We start from the raw sequence: 17,911 nt of genomic DNA, 5'->3' as shown, positions 1-17,911 counted from the left end.
TTGAAATTATTCTAATATCAAAGAGATAAGGGTAACAAATGTTTATCGAATTCTTACTTTCTAATGCCTAAAATTAATGGAGAGAGCTACCTTATATATTGTGTTTTTTTTCTGTTTTAAAGTAAATATATTGTTTTAATAGCTAACATTTTGAAACCGTGAAACATAGGTTTCAAGCTGTCATTGTTTTCAGCCATTATTTGGTTTTGTTAGTTTGCCTAATAATTTTTTTTGTGATGAATAACCTTTATGAATTATAGGTTTACTTGATATAAACATATTATAGGATATAGCATCAACACATTCATTAATTTTGTGGACAAATATGATTCCAGGTAACTAATGAAATGAAATGTAAATTTCTTCCCATTTTTTTAAACTTCATATTTCAAGTATATTTTGAATTTTGAATTTAATAGGGTGAGATTTTTTTCTCTTTTAGTAATGAAAATGGCCGAGTACATTAATAGAAAATGCTTTTATTATCCACAAAAGGGTTGGGCTAAGAGAGGTTAATGCTGGACCTTTGTGCTTTCCCTTTGGAAAAGATAAGATATATATGGAGGTGTATTTATTTGATTTGGACTCTTTTCATTTTCTATTCCCCTTTTTTTTATTGTGCTTATATTTTATTTTAGGGAAATAAATATTGTCATATCCCAAAATTTGGGTTAGTAGAAATTGGGTTAGTGAACCGAGAGTTGTAAAGCCCAAAATTTTATAATTTATGAGTTTAATTGTATTAATAAATTTGATTTGGCTCAGTAGTCAACTGTTTTGGTTGTATGGTAGAGGTCCTGTGTTTGATTCCCTTCCTTGACTTTTGTTGATATTTCCTGGTTCAATGCTAAGGCTTCAGCTTATCCTTAGGTTTCGTGTTTTTTTTATTCTGATTGTACTGATTCACTAGTAAATCAATTGGCTTGTTTTGGTTTTTTTCTGTTTCAGTTTATTTCAGCTTATCCTAGCCCATACTGTAACGCCCCAAAATTTCTAATTTCGTTATTGTGAAAATATAACACAAATATCTGTTAGCTTTAGTGGTTATGTGTTTTGGGAGTGCTTGGGAGGTCTCAAGTTTAAGCCTTCGCTTCGGCAAATTTTGGTATTTTGAATGAATTGGGTCTTACTCTTGTTCAGTAGGCTTTTATTTGATTGTTGGGTAAATTACATTAGTCTGGGCCTGCTGGTCTGGTGGTTAAATGGTGTATTATTATGGTGGAGGTCATGGGTTTGAATCTCTGGGATGGCAAGGGTTGAATTTTTTTTTACTCCTAATTTCAGCAAGACTTGTACGGAACTGGGTTTCTGAGCGATGGATGTGTAGTGAAGTGGGGGAGAGATTTTATGAGTGAATTAGGGGAGTATATCAAAAATCTGATTATTTTTTCCTTTTTCAAAAAAAAGAGAGTTGCTTTTCTCTCCATCTTTCTGATGTTTTCTCCTCCATCTCTGTCGAATTTTTCTTTTTTCTTTGTTACTTACTCTGTTACCTTTTCTTTTTCTTTCCTCTGCTACGGCTGAAGTTCCCTTGTTTCCCCTAATTCATTCTTTCCTCTTGATTTCGTAGCGTTAAGCAGCACTTGTGCAAATTCAGTAAGTTTTTGGGTATCATTTTAAGATATTATTTTGTGTTCAATAGTTTATTTCTGGGGTGTTGGTAGCAGCATTTCGCGAGGATTAAGGCTCTCATCGTGATTTTCGTAAACGTACCGATTTAAAGTTTTGCGGTAAGTGTTCATCATTTTATGGGTAAGTATTTTGGTTTTGGGATTTTGATTAATCGCGAGGTAAGACTGATTATGGTGTTATTTGTTCAATTATAGGCTTTGGAGTGCTCGGGGACTGTTTTAGCATCATACAAAACCAGATGTGTACCCGAAACGCAAAAATAAGGGATTCAGCAAAATGATGAAATTCCTTGCTGTTTGGACAACAACAATAGGCTGACTTTGAAAAATTGTCATAAATTTTGGAAATTGAATTAAAGGATGAAAAAAATGTGGAATTAAAGCTTGTTGAGTTTAGTTTCCCATAGAAGAAACGGTGTTAGTAATGGAATTGTAAATCTTGAGATATAACAAACTTTGTAAGACAAGGTCAGAATAAATTCGAGTTCCCCTATTTTGACTTTGGAAAAAATTGGAGAAAAATAATTAGGGGTTAAAATTTACATGTTTAAATTATTAATTAGTCTATTTTCAATAGAAACAAATGGAAACATCATCCAAATTTTGTACTAACAGATAACTAATTTTTAGCAAAGAAGAGTCGAAGCTGTCAGACAGCAGAATATGGTAAAGTTTAAAGATTTTACTGTACTTATTGGCTAATCCAAAAATTATAGAAATTTTATGGTAGAAAGGTACTTGAGTCTAGTTTCAAAGACATCAAGAGGATCTTAATTCGAAATTCTATAGCTCAAGATATAAATAATTTAGTAACAATGACTCAAGTAGACAACTTTGAAAGATCATATAAGTAAATAGTGGAAACACATGTGAATAATTATCTAGCACGTGTTACTTTAAAATGGATCACGAGGTCAAGGCCAATTTGGGCCATGTGGGCCACACGGGCGTGCGGGCCTACATGGGCAAACATCATTGGCTTGTAGGCCCATTTTCACTTTTTTATTGCTAAGGTTGCATTGGTCGCCTCAGTCGACTGTGGACATACTTTAGGATCGGTAAGCTTACCTAGAGCCCTAGTTGACTGAAATGACTTTATGACTGATATGATTAAGCCTGATGGTGTCCCACTGGTTTGATACTGTATGCCCTGTTTACATGCATGATATTATGTTATAGCAAGTCATATATGTATGTTACATTGCATTGGGCTAGGGGATTGTAATGTTCGGAGGAAGTGTACTGAAAGACCTCGAGCCTAATTTACTGGCAGCTCAGCTACAAACTACTGTCTAGTGCCACATTTGGTACTACTTGGAGTGTAGGGATGGGTGGGTTGATTATATCCCCACATGGAGTGTAGGGTTGGACGAAGATGGTTTGTATAGGCTGGTTGGGTAGGATATTTGTGACTGCATATCTGTTACTGCCATTGATACTATGATGGGCTAAAGCCTTACTGCATGCCTATTTTTGTACTGAGATGGGCTAAGGCCCAAACTGGACTAATACTGAAAAGGGCTTAAGCCCAGACTGTGATTATCTGTTTCCTGTCTGTACATTTGTACGAGGATTACACACTGGGTTTATGTAAACTCACCCCTTCTGTTTAATCTGTACAGGTAATCCCCAAATAAAGGTGGATCGGTGCGACGGAGGACTCAGTGGTGGCCACATGACTTCTTTTACACTGTTTATTACCTATTCATGATTTTACTTTTATTTGGGAGTAGTTTGCTGTAATTATGGCCTATACGGATTTTGGTTTAAATTTGGATTTTATACGGTTTTATGATTTAAATCTGCTAGTGTTAGGTAAAACTCGGGTTTTCAAGTGAAATTAATATTTTATAAAAAATACCACGAATACGCAAACTGTTTAAAAGCTTCCGCAATAAAAAAAATGTTTGGAAATTTAATAACGATTTCTAAATGAATAATGTTTTGGAAATGAAAGACACGATTTGAAATTAACATAGGAAAATGGAAAAAACTGGTTAAATAGAAAAGGGGATTTAGCGACGACATAGTTTTCAAAAAGCACTACCATGTGACATCGTCAGATTCGGCCATAATGTGTAGGCCGGGTTCGGGGTGTTACACATACCGATTGGCATAAGATATTCACAGTTTCAGTAAAAAAATTTATGCTATTTTGCCTTAAAAAGTAAGATTTTTATTTTATAGTTACATTTAGAAATAAAATATAATCATTGGATGCAATTAATATTTAAAAATATATATAAATTGTTAAATGCATATTTTTATGGTATATTTGCATATATAATATATTTTATCGAGAAACTAAGATATAAACAGGAAAATATTTTTAAGAAACAACAATAAGGCTGAAACAAAACATAAAACACACTAGTACGATTACCAAAACAAAAACTTTGCATCCACTAGTATGATACTGACTACTTGATCTAGCTAGAGAAGTTGAGCTATTGAGAAATGAAGATAAAAGAAGAGAGCATAATTGATTGGAGAAATGAAGTTATTGACATATTTTGATAGTCGCTTAAGTACATGGATTGGGAAATTGTGTAATTTTAACAAACCAAAAGAAACTTTCATTAAAGTAAAAGTTGTTGCATAAGCATTTGACGATATAAAAAGGTGGTAGAATGCATCGAAAATCGAACAAAATAACTCTTGGAACAGGGCCTGCAAAGACTAGGATTTCCTTTACTAATTTATTGAAAGCATGGAGGAAAGTAAATGGAGAGAATTGGTGCATCAAGTCATTATGCATTCACAAGCCTTTCTCTTGCATGCAACCTGATCGTATTCCTTGACTACAAAAGCAAAACTGAAATTTAAAAGACAAGGGAGACACTAGAGTCGAACAAAAGAACTAGGACAAAGAAAGGCCAAGACACAACAAACTTGAAAGCCATTTGTTGTCCACCCCAATGTGCCATAAAATCACACTCATCTTGTTCTTTGATGTTTCCAAAACAATGCCCAATTTGTAATGAAAACAAGCACCCTAATGCAGGAGATGAGACAACGGCTATGAAACAGGCTCAATCGTGTTACTTCCCGAAATTGCTCCTCCAAAACCACCCCGACAAGGGGTAACGAAGGAAATCGAAAAAAGTAAAATTAAGATAAAATAAAATAAAAAATCAGTCAAATGGCACGAGAATTTCTTTTCAAGATCGTTCACTTCGATTCTTCATACTTATTTAACTTATTTCAAGAAAGTATTGGGAAAAAGTAGGGCGTACAAATACAATACCAACCTGAATATTGTAATGGGAATGGATAGTTGAAGAAGATTTTTAAGCGCAGGAAGCATGTCAAGGTCCTTATCAGCTTCGTTGTATTTAAAATTAGCTCTAAATAAATAAGAGTGACATATAATGAAAATTTTAAGGTTAAAAATTTTTACACATCATCCACCTCAATAAACAAGTAATTTATTTATTTTACCAAAACAAGAGGTGACAATATGGAAATAAGGAAAATTGACCGCTGAGTCTTAAAACTTGAATTTAAAATAATTTCTAAAAAGTAATTATATCAACATATCTAGAAAAAAAAATCAATTATTTTCAAATTTTAAGGGAGAACTTACGTGAAATAACCCTTCCATCTATATGACAAGTTTGTTTGATTCCCATGGAAAGCTTTTTGAACTTCTGGGAGATTAAAGTAAAATTGCACCCTTAATGGATGGTACATGTCTACTTCTGTGCTAACTATAGGAACCTGGACCAAAAAATAAAGTTTTATGCTTTTGCTATGACCAATAAAAGAAAAATAACACAAATTAGTTGTACTCGGTTGATCAGTTAATTCGATTCTATACGAACATATGTTATTTGTAGTTTCAAATTGAAGTAAAGTAAGAGGAATGTAAAGAAATAAATGAAAACCTGTTTTCCTAAGTTCAAATCTTGCTCCGTTTCAGCACAAGGAGGGTGAAAGACATCAAATAGCTTCTGTGGGGAGAAGTTATGAGCATCGGTCTTGAAAGCAGCCAAATCGGCCTCAAACACAAGGTTTTTGCATTTTGCGCTCCAAGTGGTTTTGATGCTAGAAAAGTAATTATTTTCATCAATGGCATTGCATTCTTTCTTGATTTCGTTATAAAACGAGTTGTTTATTATCTTCCGAGAGAAAAAGAAATCAATTTTTGCAAGATCGTCTAGCTTTTTACGAAGCATTGGGTTTCCCAGCTGTTCAAAATAGTTACAATTAAGAAAATAAAAATAAAGTTCACAATAAAATATTTAAATTAACATTGAATTGAACCTAACCATGTTTGCGGGAGATTTGGACTGCAACACATGTTATTTTTGTTTTACCTCGGCCCGATAAAATTCTTAATAATATTTTAGTGTAATTTTATTTTTTTTATGTTAGTGTGGATGCTTGATTTAAATAAAAATTTAGTGTCTATGATGTAAGCTAATGAACAATAATCAAAGTGATAATGGTTTGATCCAAAACGTAGAAGTCAGTATCCTAATCCAATAAAATAAAGCTAAGCCTTCTCGAATTAGGCAAGTTACTCAAGCATGAACATTTCTAACTAATCCTTTTTATGCAAATATATATTAAAGTGGCAATTAAATTTGACTAATTAGATAAAATTTTACTTACAACCAATCCTTTGAGGTTAAATTTCGACTGCTTGGATTGCTTGTTGTCGTTGAGTAAAGCATTAGCAAGATTTGGTACGAAGTGTCCTGAAATAAAATCCTCAAGTTTAATTAGAGTAACTAAACATGTTATACTTTTTGTATTGTTGCATAGAGACTTATCCATAACTTGTATTAAGACAATATCATTTGATTGTTATATTTCTATTAAATAATTAGTTTGACATATTCAATTAAAGAAGTACGTTTCAAAAAAAATTATGAAAATATTTATATTAATTTAATAAGAAATTTGATTAATTATTTGAGTTTGAATCTAAAAATAATAGTGTTGCAAGCTTGATATGTAAATAATAAAGTACAATATATAGATAGAAAAAACTATATGCTAGAGACATTTTGTTTAGTTATTCATTAAGTATGTTTTGGTGTATTAAAAATATGTTGATATATAACCAGATAAGAGAAAAGAAGCAAGAAATTGTTCACCTGCAAAACTTGATCCAGCTAGATATAGATCTTTCGACTTGAAGACTGGATATTTTTCATACCATTTTTGCATAAATGCAAGCAATATTTTATCTGTACGAAACAAACAATTGAAAACTATCAATATATATAATATCCAAACTATTTTAATTAATAATGAAGAATATATACTATGATCTTACTAGTGCTATCATCTCCGTTATTATAATCACTACTTGTGTTTGAATATGACCATCCAGATCCAATAGGGGAGTCGATAAACAATAGATTTGACACTGAAACATATATTAGCCAGAATTTTATATAGATATAGAAATACAAAAAAAAAACAATATAAGAAAGACAATGCAATTCATTTAATCACAATAAAGAAAACGAGACGTACTGTAACATTTTATATATAGTTCTAAAACATTTAATATATTTTGATAAATTTATACGGATATGAAAAAAATAAGAATGAAACATGACGTATATACAAAAAAAAAATATCAATAAAAGATAAGCGTAGGAAGTTAGACAACCTTTGTTCCAAGATATGAAATTTGTTTGGAGACCATGAGCATCTCTCGTAACAATAAAAGGACCAACACTTCCAAAGGCATCTCCAACTGAAGAACACCCTGGTCCTGAATAGTATTACACTAAAGATTTTATTATACATGAGTAATCAAACAAACTTATCGGCTAGACTCAAGTAAAGCTAGAAAAATAGAGTAATGGTTCGATCTAACATATTGACTAGTCTAGTTCGACAAGTATTAAATATATGTTTAAACGTATCGCTTTCCAGTTGAGGAACAAATCATAGTCAGAGCAAGGCTAAAAATTTTGTGTTAGGGATGGAGATAAAGCTAAAGTCTTTGCATGGAAATGGCCTAAATTGAATTATTACTTTCTAACAAGGGCAGAAAGTGATAATGTTTCCATTTGAAGGGGCAAAAGGGGGTTAAATTGAATTCTAATTTTTTGGGAAAGGCTAAAAATGCAATTGTAACAATTAACCAATAGGGCCGAAGCCCTAGCTTCCCTTTGCTTTGGCTTGCGCATGGTAAATTTAAGCTAACTTATTCATATAGGATACCTTCTGGAAAATCCGCATAACATCAGAAACTACAAGAAAAAAATTCAAAGATGTTAACCTCCAGTTAACCAAACAGTGAAGGGTTGAGTTAGGGGATCTTTTTCAGCTTCAACAAAATAGTAAAAAAGACTTCGACCAACGACATTTTCATCCACATCAATATATCCAGCAAATTGTTTGAAATTAACATCTGGTTGTCCTGGCAATTTGCTTATCAAATCATTCATTGGGAAGGCATTGGAGTTAACTCCAAGTTGAAAAATAAGAAAACTAACAAAGATTACTCCCCGAAATTCCATTTGAAATTATTCTAATATCAAAGAGATAAGGGTAACAAATGTTTATCGAATTCTTTACTTTCTAATGCCTAAAATTAATGGAGAGAGCTACCTTATATATTGTGTTTTTTTCTGTTTTAAAGTAAATATATTGTTTTAATAGCTAACATTTTGAAACCGTGAAACATAGGTTTCAAGTTGTCATTGTTTTCAGCCATTATTTGGTTATGTTAGTTTGCCTAATAATTGTTTTTGTGATGAATAACCTTTATGAATTATAGGTTTACTTGATATAAACATATTATAGGATATAGCATCAACACATTCATTAATTTTGTGGACAAATATGATTCCAGGTAACTAATGAAATGAAATGTAAATTTCTTCCCATTTTTTTAAACTTCATATTTCAAGTATATTTTGAATTTTGAATTTAATAGGGTGAGATTTTTTTCTCTTTCAGTAATGAAAATGGCCGAGTACATTAATAGAAAATGCTTTATTATCCACAAAAGGGTTGGGCTAAGAGAGTTTCATGCTGGACCTATTGTGCTTTCCTTTTGGAAAAGATAAGATATATATGGTGGTGTATTTATTTGATTTGGACTCTTTTCATTTGCTATTCCCTTTTTTCTATTGTGCTTATATTTTCTTTTAGGGAAATAAATATTGTCATATCCCAAAATTCGGGTTAGTAGAAATTGGGTTAGTGAACCGAGAGTTGTAAAGCCCAAAATTTTATAATTGATGAGTTTAATTGTATTAATAAATTTGATTTGGCTCAGTAGTTAACTGTTTTGGTTTTATGGTAGAGGTCCTGTGTTTGATTCCCTTCCTTGACTTTTGTTGATATTTCCTGGTTCAATGGTAAGGCTTCAGCTTATCCTTAGGTTTCGTGTTTTGTTGATTCTGATTGTACTGATTCACTAGTAAATCAATTGGCTTGTTTTGGTTTTTTTGTGTTTCAGTTTATGTCAGCTTATCCTAGCCCATACTGTAACGCCCCAAAATTTCTAATTTCGTTATTGTGAAAATATAACACAAATATCTGTTAGCTTTAGTGGTTATGTGTTTTGGGAGTGCTTGGGAGGTCTCAAGTTTAAGCCTTCGCTTGAGCAAATTTTGGTATTTTGAATGAATTGGGTCTTACTCTTGTTCAGTAGGCTTTTATTTGATTGTTGGGTAAATTACATTAGTATGGGCCTGCTGGTCTGGTGGTTAAATGGTGTATTATTATGGTGGAGGTCATGGGTTTGAATCTTTGGGATGGCAAGGGTTGAATTTTTTTTTTTTTGCTCCTAATTTCAGCAAGAGTTGTAAGGAACTGGGTTTCTGAGCGGTGGATGTGTAGTGAAGTGGGGGAGAGATTTTAAGAGTGAATTAGGGGAGTATATCCAAAATCTGATTATTTTTTCCTTTTTCAAAAAAAAGAGAGTTGCTTTTCTCTCCATCTTTCTGATGTTTTCTCCTCCATCTCTGTCGAATTTTTCTTTTTTCTTTGTTTCTTACTCTGTTACCTTTTCTTTTTCTTTCCTCTACTACGGCTGAAGTTCCCTTGTTTCCCCTATTTCATTCTTTCCTCTTGATTTCGTAGCGTTAAGCAGCACTTGTGCAAATTCAGTAAGTTGTTGGGTATCATTTTAAGATATTATTTTGTGTTCAATAGTCTATTTCTGGGGTGTTGGTAGCAGCATTTCGCGAGGATTAAGGCTCTCATCGTGATTTTCGTAAATGTACCGATTTAAAGTTTTGCGGTAAGTGTTCATCATTTTATGAGTAAGTATTTTTGTTTTGGGATTTTGATTAATCGCGAGGTAAGACTGATTATGATGTTATTTGTTCAATTATAGGCTTTGGAGTGCTCGGGGACTGTTTTAGCATCATACAAAACCAGATGTGTACCCGAAACGCAAAAATAAGGGATTCAGCGAAATGACGAAATTCCTTGCTGTTTGGACAACAACAATAGGCTGACTTTGAAAATTTGTCATAAATTTTGGAAATTGAATTAGTGGATGAAAAAAATGTGGAATTAAAGCTTGTTGAGTTTAGTTTCTCATAGAAGAAACGGTGTTAGTAATGGAATTTTAAATCTTGAGATATAACAAACTTTGTAAGACAATGTTAGAATAAATTCGAGTTCCCCTATTTTGACTTTGGAAAATTATTAAAAATTGGAGAAAAATAATTAGGGGTTAAAATTTACATGTTTAAATTATTAATTAGTCTATTTTCAATAGAAACAAATGGAAACATCATCCAAATTATTAACTTATTGGCTAAACCAAAAATTATAGAAATTTTATGGTAGAAAGGTACTTGAGTCTAGTTTCAAAGACATCAAGAGGATCTTAATTCGAAATTCTATGGCTCAAGATATAAATAATTTAGTAACAGTGACTCAAGTAGACAACTTTGAAAGATCATATAAGTAAATAGTGGAAACACTTGTGAATAATTATCTAGCACGGGTTACATTAAAATGGATCACGAGGTCAAGGCCAATTTGGGCCATGTGGGCCACACGGGCATGCGGACCTACATGGGCAAACATCATGGGCTTGTAGGCCCATTTTCACTGTTTTATTGCTAAGGTTGCATTGGTCGCCTGAGTTGACTGTGGACATACTGTAGGATCGGTAAGCTTACCTAGACCCCTAGCTGACTGAAATGACTTTATGACTAATATGATTAAGCCTGATGGTGTCCCACTGATTTGATACTGTATGCCCTGTTTACATGCATGATATTATGTTATAGCAAGTCATATATGTATGTTACATTGCATTGGGCTGGGGGATTGTAATGTTCGGAGGAAGTGTACTGAAAGGCCTCGAGCCTAATTTACTGGCAGCTCAGCTGTAAACTACTGTCTAGTGCCACATTTGGTACTACTTGGAGTGTAGGGATGAGTGGGTTGATTATATCCCCACATGGAGTGTAAGGTTGGACGAAGATGGTTTGTAGAGGTTGGTTGGGTAGGATATTTGTAACTACATATATGCTACTGCTATTGATACTGTGATGGGCTAAAGCCTTACGCATGCCTATTTTTGTACTGAGATGGGCTAAGGCCCAAACTGGACTAATACTGAAAAGGGCTTAAGCCCAGACTGTGATTATCTATTTCCTATCTATACATTTGTACGAGGATTACACACTGGGTTTATGTAAACTCACCCCTTCTGTTTAATCTGTACAGGTAATCCCCAAATATAGGTGGATCAGTGCGACGGAGGACTCAGTGGTGGCCACAAGACTTCTTTTACACTGTTTATTACCTATTCATGATTTTACTTTTATTTGGGAGCAGTTTGTTGTAATTATGGCCTTTACGGATTTTGGTTTAAATTTGGATTTTATACGGTTTTCTGATTTAAATCTGCTAGTGTTAGGTAAAACTCGGGTTTTCAAATGAAATTAATATTTTATCAAAAATACCACGAATATGCAAACTGTTTAAAAGCTTCCGCAATAAAAAAATGTTTGGATATTTAATAACGATTTCTAAAATAATGTTTTGGAAACGAAAGACACGATTTGAAATTAACATAGGAAAATGAAAAAAAATGGTTCAATAGAAAAGGGGATTTAGCGACGACATAGTTTTCAAAAAGCACTACCATGTGACATCGTCAGATCCGGCCATAATGTGTAGGCCGGGTTCGGGGTGTTACACATAACGATTGGCATAAGATATTCACAGTTTCAGTAAAAAATTTACGCTATTTTGTCTTAAAAAGTAAGATCTTTATTTTATAGTTACATTTAGAAATAAAATATAATCATTCGATGCAATTAGTATTTAAAAAAATATATATAAATAAATTGTTAAATGTATATTGTTATGGTATATTTGCATATATAATATATTTTATCGAGAAACTAAGATATAAACAGGAAAATATATTTAAGAAACAACAATAAGGCTGAAACAAAACATAAAATACACTAGTACGATTACCAAAACAAAAACTTTGCATCCACTAGTATGATACTGACTACTTGATCTAGCTAGAGAAGTTGAGCTATTGAGAAATGAAGATAAAAGAAGAGAGCGTAATTGATTGGAGAAATGAAGTTATTGACATATTTTGATAGTCGCTTAAGTACATGGATTGGGAAATTGTGTAATTTTAACAAACCAAAAGAAACTTTCATTAAAGTAAAAGTTGTTGCATAAGCATTTGACGATATAAAAAGGTGGTAGAATGCATCGAAAATCGAACAAAATAACTCTTGGAACAGGGCCTGCAAATACTAGGATTTCCTTTACAAATTTATTGAAAGCATGGAGGAAAGTAATTGGAGAGAATTGGTGCATCAAGTCATTATGCATTCACAAGCCTTTCTCTTGCATGCAACCGGATCGTATTTATTGACTACAAAAGCAAAACTAAAATTTAAAAGACAAGGGAGACACTAGAGTCGAAAAAAAGAACTAGGACAAAGAAAGGCCAAGACACAACAAACTTGAAAGCCATTTGTTGTCCACCCCAATGTGCCATAAAATCACACCCATCTTGTTCTTTGATGTTTCCACAACAATGCCAAATTTGTAATGAAAACAAGCACCCTGATGCAGGAGATGAGACAGCGGCTATGAAACAGGCTCAATCGTGTTGCTTCCCGAAATTGCTCTTCCAAAACCACCCCGACAAGGGGTAACGAAAGAAATCGAAAAAAGTAAAATTAAGAGGGAAGTAATAGAAAGGAGAAGGTGGTGGCCAATCACACAACAACGCAAATCTAAGGTTAAGTTTTCTTTTGTAGGAGAGTTTAAGGAAAAAGGGTTTTGTGTGCATATTGTTATCGTCTTTTATAATAAGTACACTTATGATCAAGAAAATATAAGAAATTACTATTCACATTGTTTTAGAGTATGTATCAGTAAAACATTGTTACGCATATTAGGTTGAGTTCTCTTTATTTGTTAATTTCATGTATGAAAATTGCACGATTTTATTAAAATAATAATTATTCGTTAGATATCAGATTATTTAACTAATTATATTATTGCATAATATAAAAATTTATGATCTCCATGCATCATAAAATAATACATATCATCACAATAAATTATTACAACGACAAGTCTTATTATGGTGAATGATGGATTCAACATGAATCATGATCGTGTGCTCCATAAGTTTCATTACCAATCCTCAATGCATCCATTTAATTGTGAAACTTGTGAAAATAGAAAAAGCTTGCAATGGTCGAGAAGATGTAACATGATGATTACCTCCCTTCACCGTCAAGAATTTTAGTAAGTCTCCAAATTCATACTTCAACCCTCCTTCCTGTTAAATATTTATAGTTAATTTTATAGTATTAAAATAGAAATTTATAAATATAAATAGTAAAAAAGAAAACCCATTCCATTGTTCGATATATATGAAATGTTGTAAAATTATTTTCTTCTAATATATTTACTTTTTTATGATTAAGTTAGCTCGAGCCAACCTATTGGCTCGACTAACTATTAATTAGTAAATATAAAATATGTTTACATTAATATTTTAATGTTTAAATGAAAATTCAGGATGAGTTGCCCAAAATTTGTGAAAAATCTTGTTCACGGCCCGGCACTTATTGGTCAAGCCTATTGAACTAGGTAAGTAGTGTGAGCTTGCCTTGAACGCGCTAATCAAGCCAATCGAGTCAACACTTAAAATTTCTTGTTCAAGTTTAGATCCAAATTGGTAACCATATCCGGCCGATAATTTGATGCTTAAATATATCTAATCATAATATATAAAAAAAGCTAATATATATAATTAAATGTGTAAACATAAAACCTTGGTTCCAAAACTCCATGTTTCCTTTTTTGTTAACTTGATGTTTAACTCCTCGGCCAACTTTTCCAAATGTTGTAAGGTTCCCTCTATCGGTATTATACCGTCTTGATCTCCACTATAACATTGTAATCATATTAATAAGATAAAATAAAAAATCAGTCAAATGGCACGAGAATTTCTTTTCAAGATCGTTCACTTCGATTCTTCATACTTATTTAACTTATTTCAAGAAAGTATTGGGAAAAAGTAGGGCGTACAAATACAATACCAACCTGAATATTGTAATGGGAACGGATAGTTGAAGAAGATTTTTAAGCGCAGGAAGCATGTCAAGGTCCTTATCAGCTTCGTTGTATTTAAAATTAGCTCTAAATAAATAAGTGTGGCATATAATGAAAATTTCAAGGTTAAAAATTTTTACACATCATCCACCTCAATAAACAAGTAATTTATTTATTTTACCAAAACAAGAGGTGACAATATGGAAATAAGGAAAATTGACCGCTGAGTCTTAAAACTTGAATTTAAAATAATTTCTAAAAAGTAATTATATCAACATATCTAGAAAAAAAAATCAATTATTTTCAAATTTTAAGGGAGAACTTACGTGAAACAACCCTTCCATCTATATGACAAGTTTGTTTGATTCCCATGGAAAGCTTTTTGAACTTCTGGGAGATTAAAGTAAAATTGCACCCTTAATGGATGGCACATGTCTACTTCTGTGCTAACTATAGGAACCTGGACCAAAAAATAAAGTTTTATGCTTTTGCTATGACCAATAAAAGAAAAATAACACAAATTAGTTGTACTCGGTTGATCAGTTAATTCGATTCTATACGAACATATGTTATTTGTAGTTTCAAATTGAAGTAAAGTAAGAGGAATGTAAAGAAATAAATGAAAACCTGTTTTCCTAAGTTCAAATCTTGCTCAGTTTCAGCACAAGGAGGGCGAAAGACATCAAATAGCTTCTGTGGGGAGTAGTTATGAGCATCGGTCTTGAAAGCAGCCAAATCGGCCTCAAACACAAGGTTTTTGCATTTTGCGCTCCAAGTGGTTTTGATGCTAGAAAAGTAATTATTTTCATCAATGGCATTGCATTCTTTCTTGATTTCGTTATACAACGAGCTGTTTATCATCTTCCGAGAGAAAAAGAAATCAATTTTTGCAAGATCGTCTAGCTTTTTACGAAGCATTGGGTTTCCCAGCTGTTCAAAATAGTTACAATTAAGAAAATAAAAATAAAGTTCACAATAAAATATTTAAATTAACATTGAATTGAACCTAACCATGTTTGCGGGAGATTTGAACTGCAACACATGTTATTTTTGTTTTATCTAGGCCCGATAAAATTCTTAATAATATTTCAGTGTAATCTTTTTTTTTTTTATGTTAGTGTGGATGCTTGATTTAAATCAAAATTTATTGTCTATGATGTAAGTTAATGAACAATAATCAAAGTGATAATGGTTTGATCCAAAACGTAGAAGTCAGTATCCTAATCCAATAAAATAAAGCTAAGCCTTCTCGAATTAGGCAAGTTACTCAAGCATGAACATTTCTAACTAATCCTTTTATGCAAATATATATTAAAGTGGCAATTAAATTTGATTAATTAGATACAATTTTACTTACAACCAATCCTTTGAGGTTAAATTTCGACTGCTTGGATTGCTTGTTGTCGTCGAGTAAAGCATTAGCAAGATTTGGTACGAAGTGTCCTGAAATAAAATCCTCAAGTTTAATTATAGTAACTAAACATGTTATACTTTTTGTATTGTTGCATAGAGACTTATCCATAACTCGTATTAAGACAAGATCATTTGATTGTTATATTTCTATTAAATAATTAGTTTGACATATTCAATTAAAGAAGTATGTTTCAAAAAAAATAATTTATGAAAATATTTATATTTTTTGAATTATTTTTACAAAATTATTAATTTAATAAGAAATTTGATTAATTATTTGAGTTTGAATCTAAAAAATAATACTGTTGCAAGCTTGATATGTAAATAATAAAGTGCAATATATAGATAGAAAAAACTATATGCTAGAGACATTTTGTTTAGTTATTCATTAAGTATGTTTTGGTGTATTAAAAATATGTTGATATACAACCAGATAAGAGAAAAGAAGCAATAAATTGTTCACCTGCAAAACTTGATCCAGCTAGATATAGATCTTTCGACTTGAAGACTGGATATTTTTCATACCATTTTTGCATAAATGTAAGCAATATTTTATCTATACAAAACAAACAATTGAAAACTATCAATATATATAATATCCAAACTATTTTAATTAATAATGAAGAATATATACTATGATCTTACTAGTGCTATCATCTCCGTTACTATAATCACTAATTATGTTTGAATATGACCATCCAGATCCAATAGGGGAGTCGATAAACAATAGATTTGACACTGAAACATATATTCGACAGAATTTTATATAGATATAGAAATACAAAAAAACAATATAAGAAAGACAATGCAATTCATTTAATCACAATAAAGAAAACGAGTCGTACTGTAACATTTTATATATAGTTCTAAAACATTTAATATATTTTGATAAATTTATATGGATATGAAAAAAATAAGAATGAAACATGACGTATATACACAAAAAAAATATCAATAAAAGATAAGCGTAGGAAGTTAGACAACCTTTGTTCCAAGATATGAAATTTGTTTGGAGACCATGAGCATCTTTCGTAACAATAAAAGGACCAACACTTCCAAAGGCATCTCCAACTGAAGAACACCCTGGTCCTGAATAGTATTACACTAAAGATTTTATTATACGTGAGTAATCAAACAAACTTATCGGCTAGACTTAGGTAAAGCTAGAAAAATAGAGTAATGGTTTGATCTAACGTAATGATTAGTCTAGTTCGACAAGTATTAAATATATGTTTAAACGTATCGCTTTCCAGATGAGGAAAAAATCATAGTCAGAGCAAGGCTAAAAATTTTGTGTTAGGGATGGAGATAAAGCTAAAGTCTTTGCATGGAAATGGCCTAAATTGAATTATTACTTTCTAACAAGGGCAGAAAGTGATAATGTTTCCATTTGAAGGGGCAAAAGGGGATTAAATTGAATTCTAATTTTTTGAGAAAGGCTAAAAATGCAATTGTAACAATTAACCAATAGGGCCGAAGCCCTAGCTTCCCTTTGCTTTGGCTTGCGCATGGTAAATTTAATCTAACTTATTCATATAGGATACCTACTGAAAAATCTGCATAACATTAGAAACTACAATAAAAAAATTCAAAGAAGTTAACCTCCAGTTAACCAAACAGTGAGGGGTTGAGTTAGGGGATCTTTTTCAGCTTCAACAAAATAGTAAAAAAGACTTCGACCAACGACATTATCATCCACATCAATATATCCAGCAAATTGTCTGAAATTAACATCTGGTTGTCCTGGCAATTTGCTTATCAAATCATTCACTGGGAAGGCATTGGAGTTGACTCCAAGTTGAAAAATAAGAAAACTAACAAAGATTACTCCCCGAAATTCCATTTGAAATTATTCTAATATCAAAGAGATAAGGGTAACAAATGTTTATCGAATTCTTTACTTTCTAATGCCTAAAATTAATGGAGAGAGCTACCTTATATATTGTGTTTTTTTTTTTGTTTTAAAGTAAATATATTGTTTTAATAGCTAACATTTTGAAACCGTGAAACATAGGTTTCAAGTTGTCATTGTTTTTAGGCATTATTTGGTTTTGTTAGTTTGCCTAATAATTTTTTTTTTTTGTGATGAATAACCTTTATGAATTATAGGTTTACTTTATATAAACATATTATAGGATATAGCATCAAAATATTCATTAATTTCGTGGACAAACATGATTTCAGGTAACTAATTAATGAAATGAAATGTAAATTTCTTCCCATTTTTTTAAACTTCATATTTCAATTATATTTTGAAATTTGAATTTAATAGGGTAAGATTTTTTTTCTTTTAGTAATGACAATGCCCGAGTACATTA

The 17,911-nt window shown here is 31.7% G+C and overlaps 3 protein-coding genes across 3 annotated transcripts; all 3 read right to left on the bottom strand.

Moving 5' to 3' along the window:
• Positions 1–5,213: 5,213 nt before the first annotated feature.
• Positions 5,214–8,047, bottom strand: LOC121217319 (serine carboxypeptidase-like 44). The gene is made up of 7 exons (XM_041092845.1): positions 7,879–8,047; positions 7,294–7,365; positions 6,919–7,011; positions 6,737–6,829; positions 6,249–6,334; positions 5,519–5,821; positions 5,214–5,351 (listed from the first exon to the last, which is right to left on the bottom strand). Exons 1-7 carry the CDS (start codon positions 8,045–8,047, stop codon positions 5,214–5,216), a joined length of 954 nt encoding a protein of 317 aa, XP_040948779.1.
• A 5,049-nt stretch (positions 8,048–13,096) lies between these two features.
• Positions 13,097–16,145, bottom strand: LOC107902901 (serine carboxypeptidase-like 42). Its single transcript, XM_041092549.1, has 7 exons — positions 16,057–16,145; positions 15,538–15,623; positions 14,808–15,110; positions 14,507–14,640; positions 14,172–14,267; positions 13,900–14,014; positions 13,097–13,401 (listed from the first exon to the last, which is right to left on the bottom strand). Exons 1-7 carry the CDS (start codon positions 16,127–16,129, stop codon positions 13,264–13,266), a joined length of 945 nt encoding a protein of 314 aa, XP_040948483.1. The 5' UTR covers positions 16,130–16,145; the 3' UTR covers positions 13,097–13,263.
• A 61-nt stretch (positions 16,146–16,206) lies between these two features.
• Positions 16,207–17,527, bottom strand: LOC121217318 (serine carboxypeptidase-like 44). Its single transcript, XM_041092844.1, has 3 exons — positions 17,196–17,527; positions 16,578–16,682; positions 16,207–16,331 (listed from the first exon to the last, which is right to left on the bottom strand). Exons 1-3 carry the CDS (start codon positions 17,434–17,436, stop codon positions 16,207–16,209), a joined length of 471 nt encoding a protein of 156 aa, XP_040948778.1. The 5' UTR covers positions 17,437–17,527.
• Positions 17,528–17,911: the final 384 nt, after the last annotated feature.

This window comes from Gossypium hirsutum, chromosome D05, assembly GCF_007990345.1.
Source record: "Gossypium hirsutum isolate 1008001.06 chromosome D05, Gossypium_hirsutum_v2.1, whole genome shotgun sequence".
NCBI lineage: Eukaryota > Viridiplantae > Streptophyta > Magnoliopsida > Malvales > Malvaceae > Gossypium > Gossypium hirsutum.
Note: the sequence above shows the minus strand (reverse complement) of the source record. Positions and strands in the feature narration are given on the sequence as shown.

What these genes read in the sequence shown, in the direction of transcription:
- LOC121217318 (XM_041092844.1), bottom strand. Translation starts at nt 17,436, where the DNA reads ATGGAATTTCGGGGAGTAATCTTTGTTAGTTTTCTTATTTTTCAACTT. An exon ending in CACTGTTTGGTTAACTGGAG is followed by an intron (nt 16,683 to 17,195) that starts GTTAACTTCTTT and finishes AATACTATTCAG; the next exon opens with GACCAGGGTGTTCTTCAGTT. An exon ending in TTTCATATCTTGGAACAAAG is followed by an intron (nt 16,332 to 16,577) that starts GTTGTCTAACTT and finishes TATATGTTTCAG; the next exon opens with TGTCAAATCTATTGTTTATC.
- LOC107902901 (XM_041092549.1), bottom strand. Translation starts at nt 16,129, where the DNA reads ATGCAAAAATGGTATGAAAAATATCCAGTCTTCAAGTCGAAAGATCTA. An exon ending in TTAACCTCAAAGGATTGGTT is followed by an intron (nt 15,111 to 15,537) that starts GTAAGTAAAATT and finishes TATTTTGAACAG; the next exon opens with CTGGGAAACCCAATGCTTCG. An exon ending in AGATGGAAGGGTTGTTTCAC is followed by an intron (nt 14,268 to 14,506) that starts GTAAGTTCTCCC and finishes TTATTTATTTAG; the next exon opens with AGCTAATTTTAAATACAACG.
- LOC121217319 (XM_041092845.1), bottom strand. Translation starts at nt 8,047, where the DNA reads ATGAATGATTTGATAAGCAAATTGCCAGGACAACCAGATGTTAATTTC. An exon ending in TGTTACGAGAGATGCTCATG is followed by an intron (nt 7,012 to 7,293) that starts GTCTCCAAACAA and finishes TATATGTTTCAG; the next exon opens with TGTCAAATCTATTGTTTATC. An exon ending in ATTTGAACTTAGGAAAACAG is followed by an intron (nt 5,352 to 5,518) that starts GTTTTCATTTAT and finishes TTTTTGGTCCAG; the next exon opens with GTTCCTATAGTTAGCACAGA.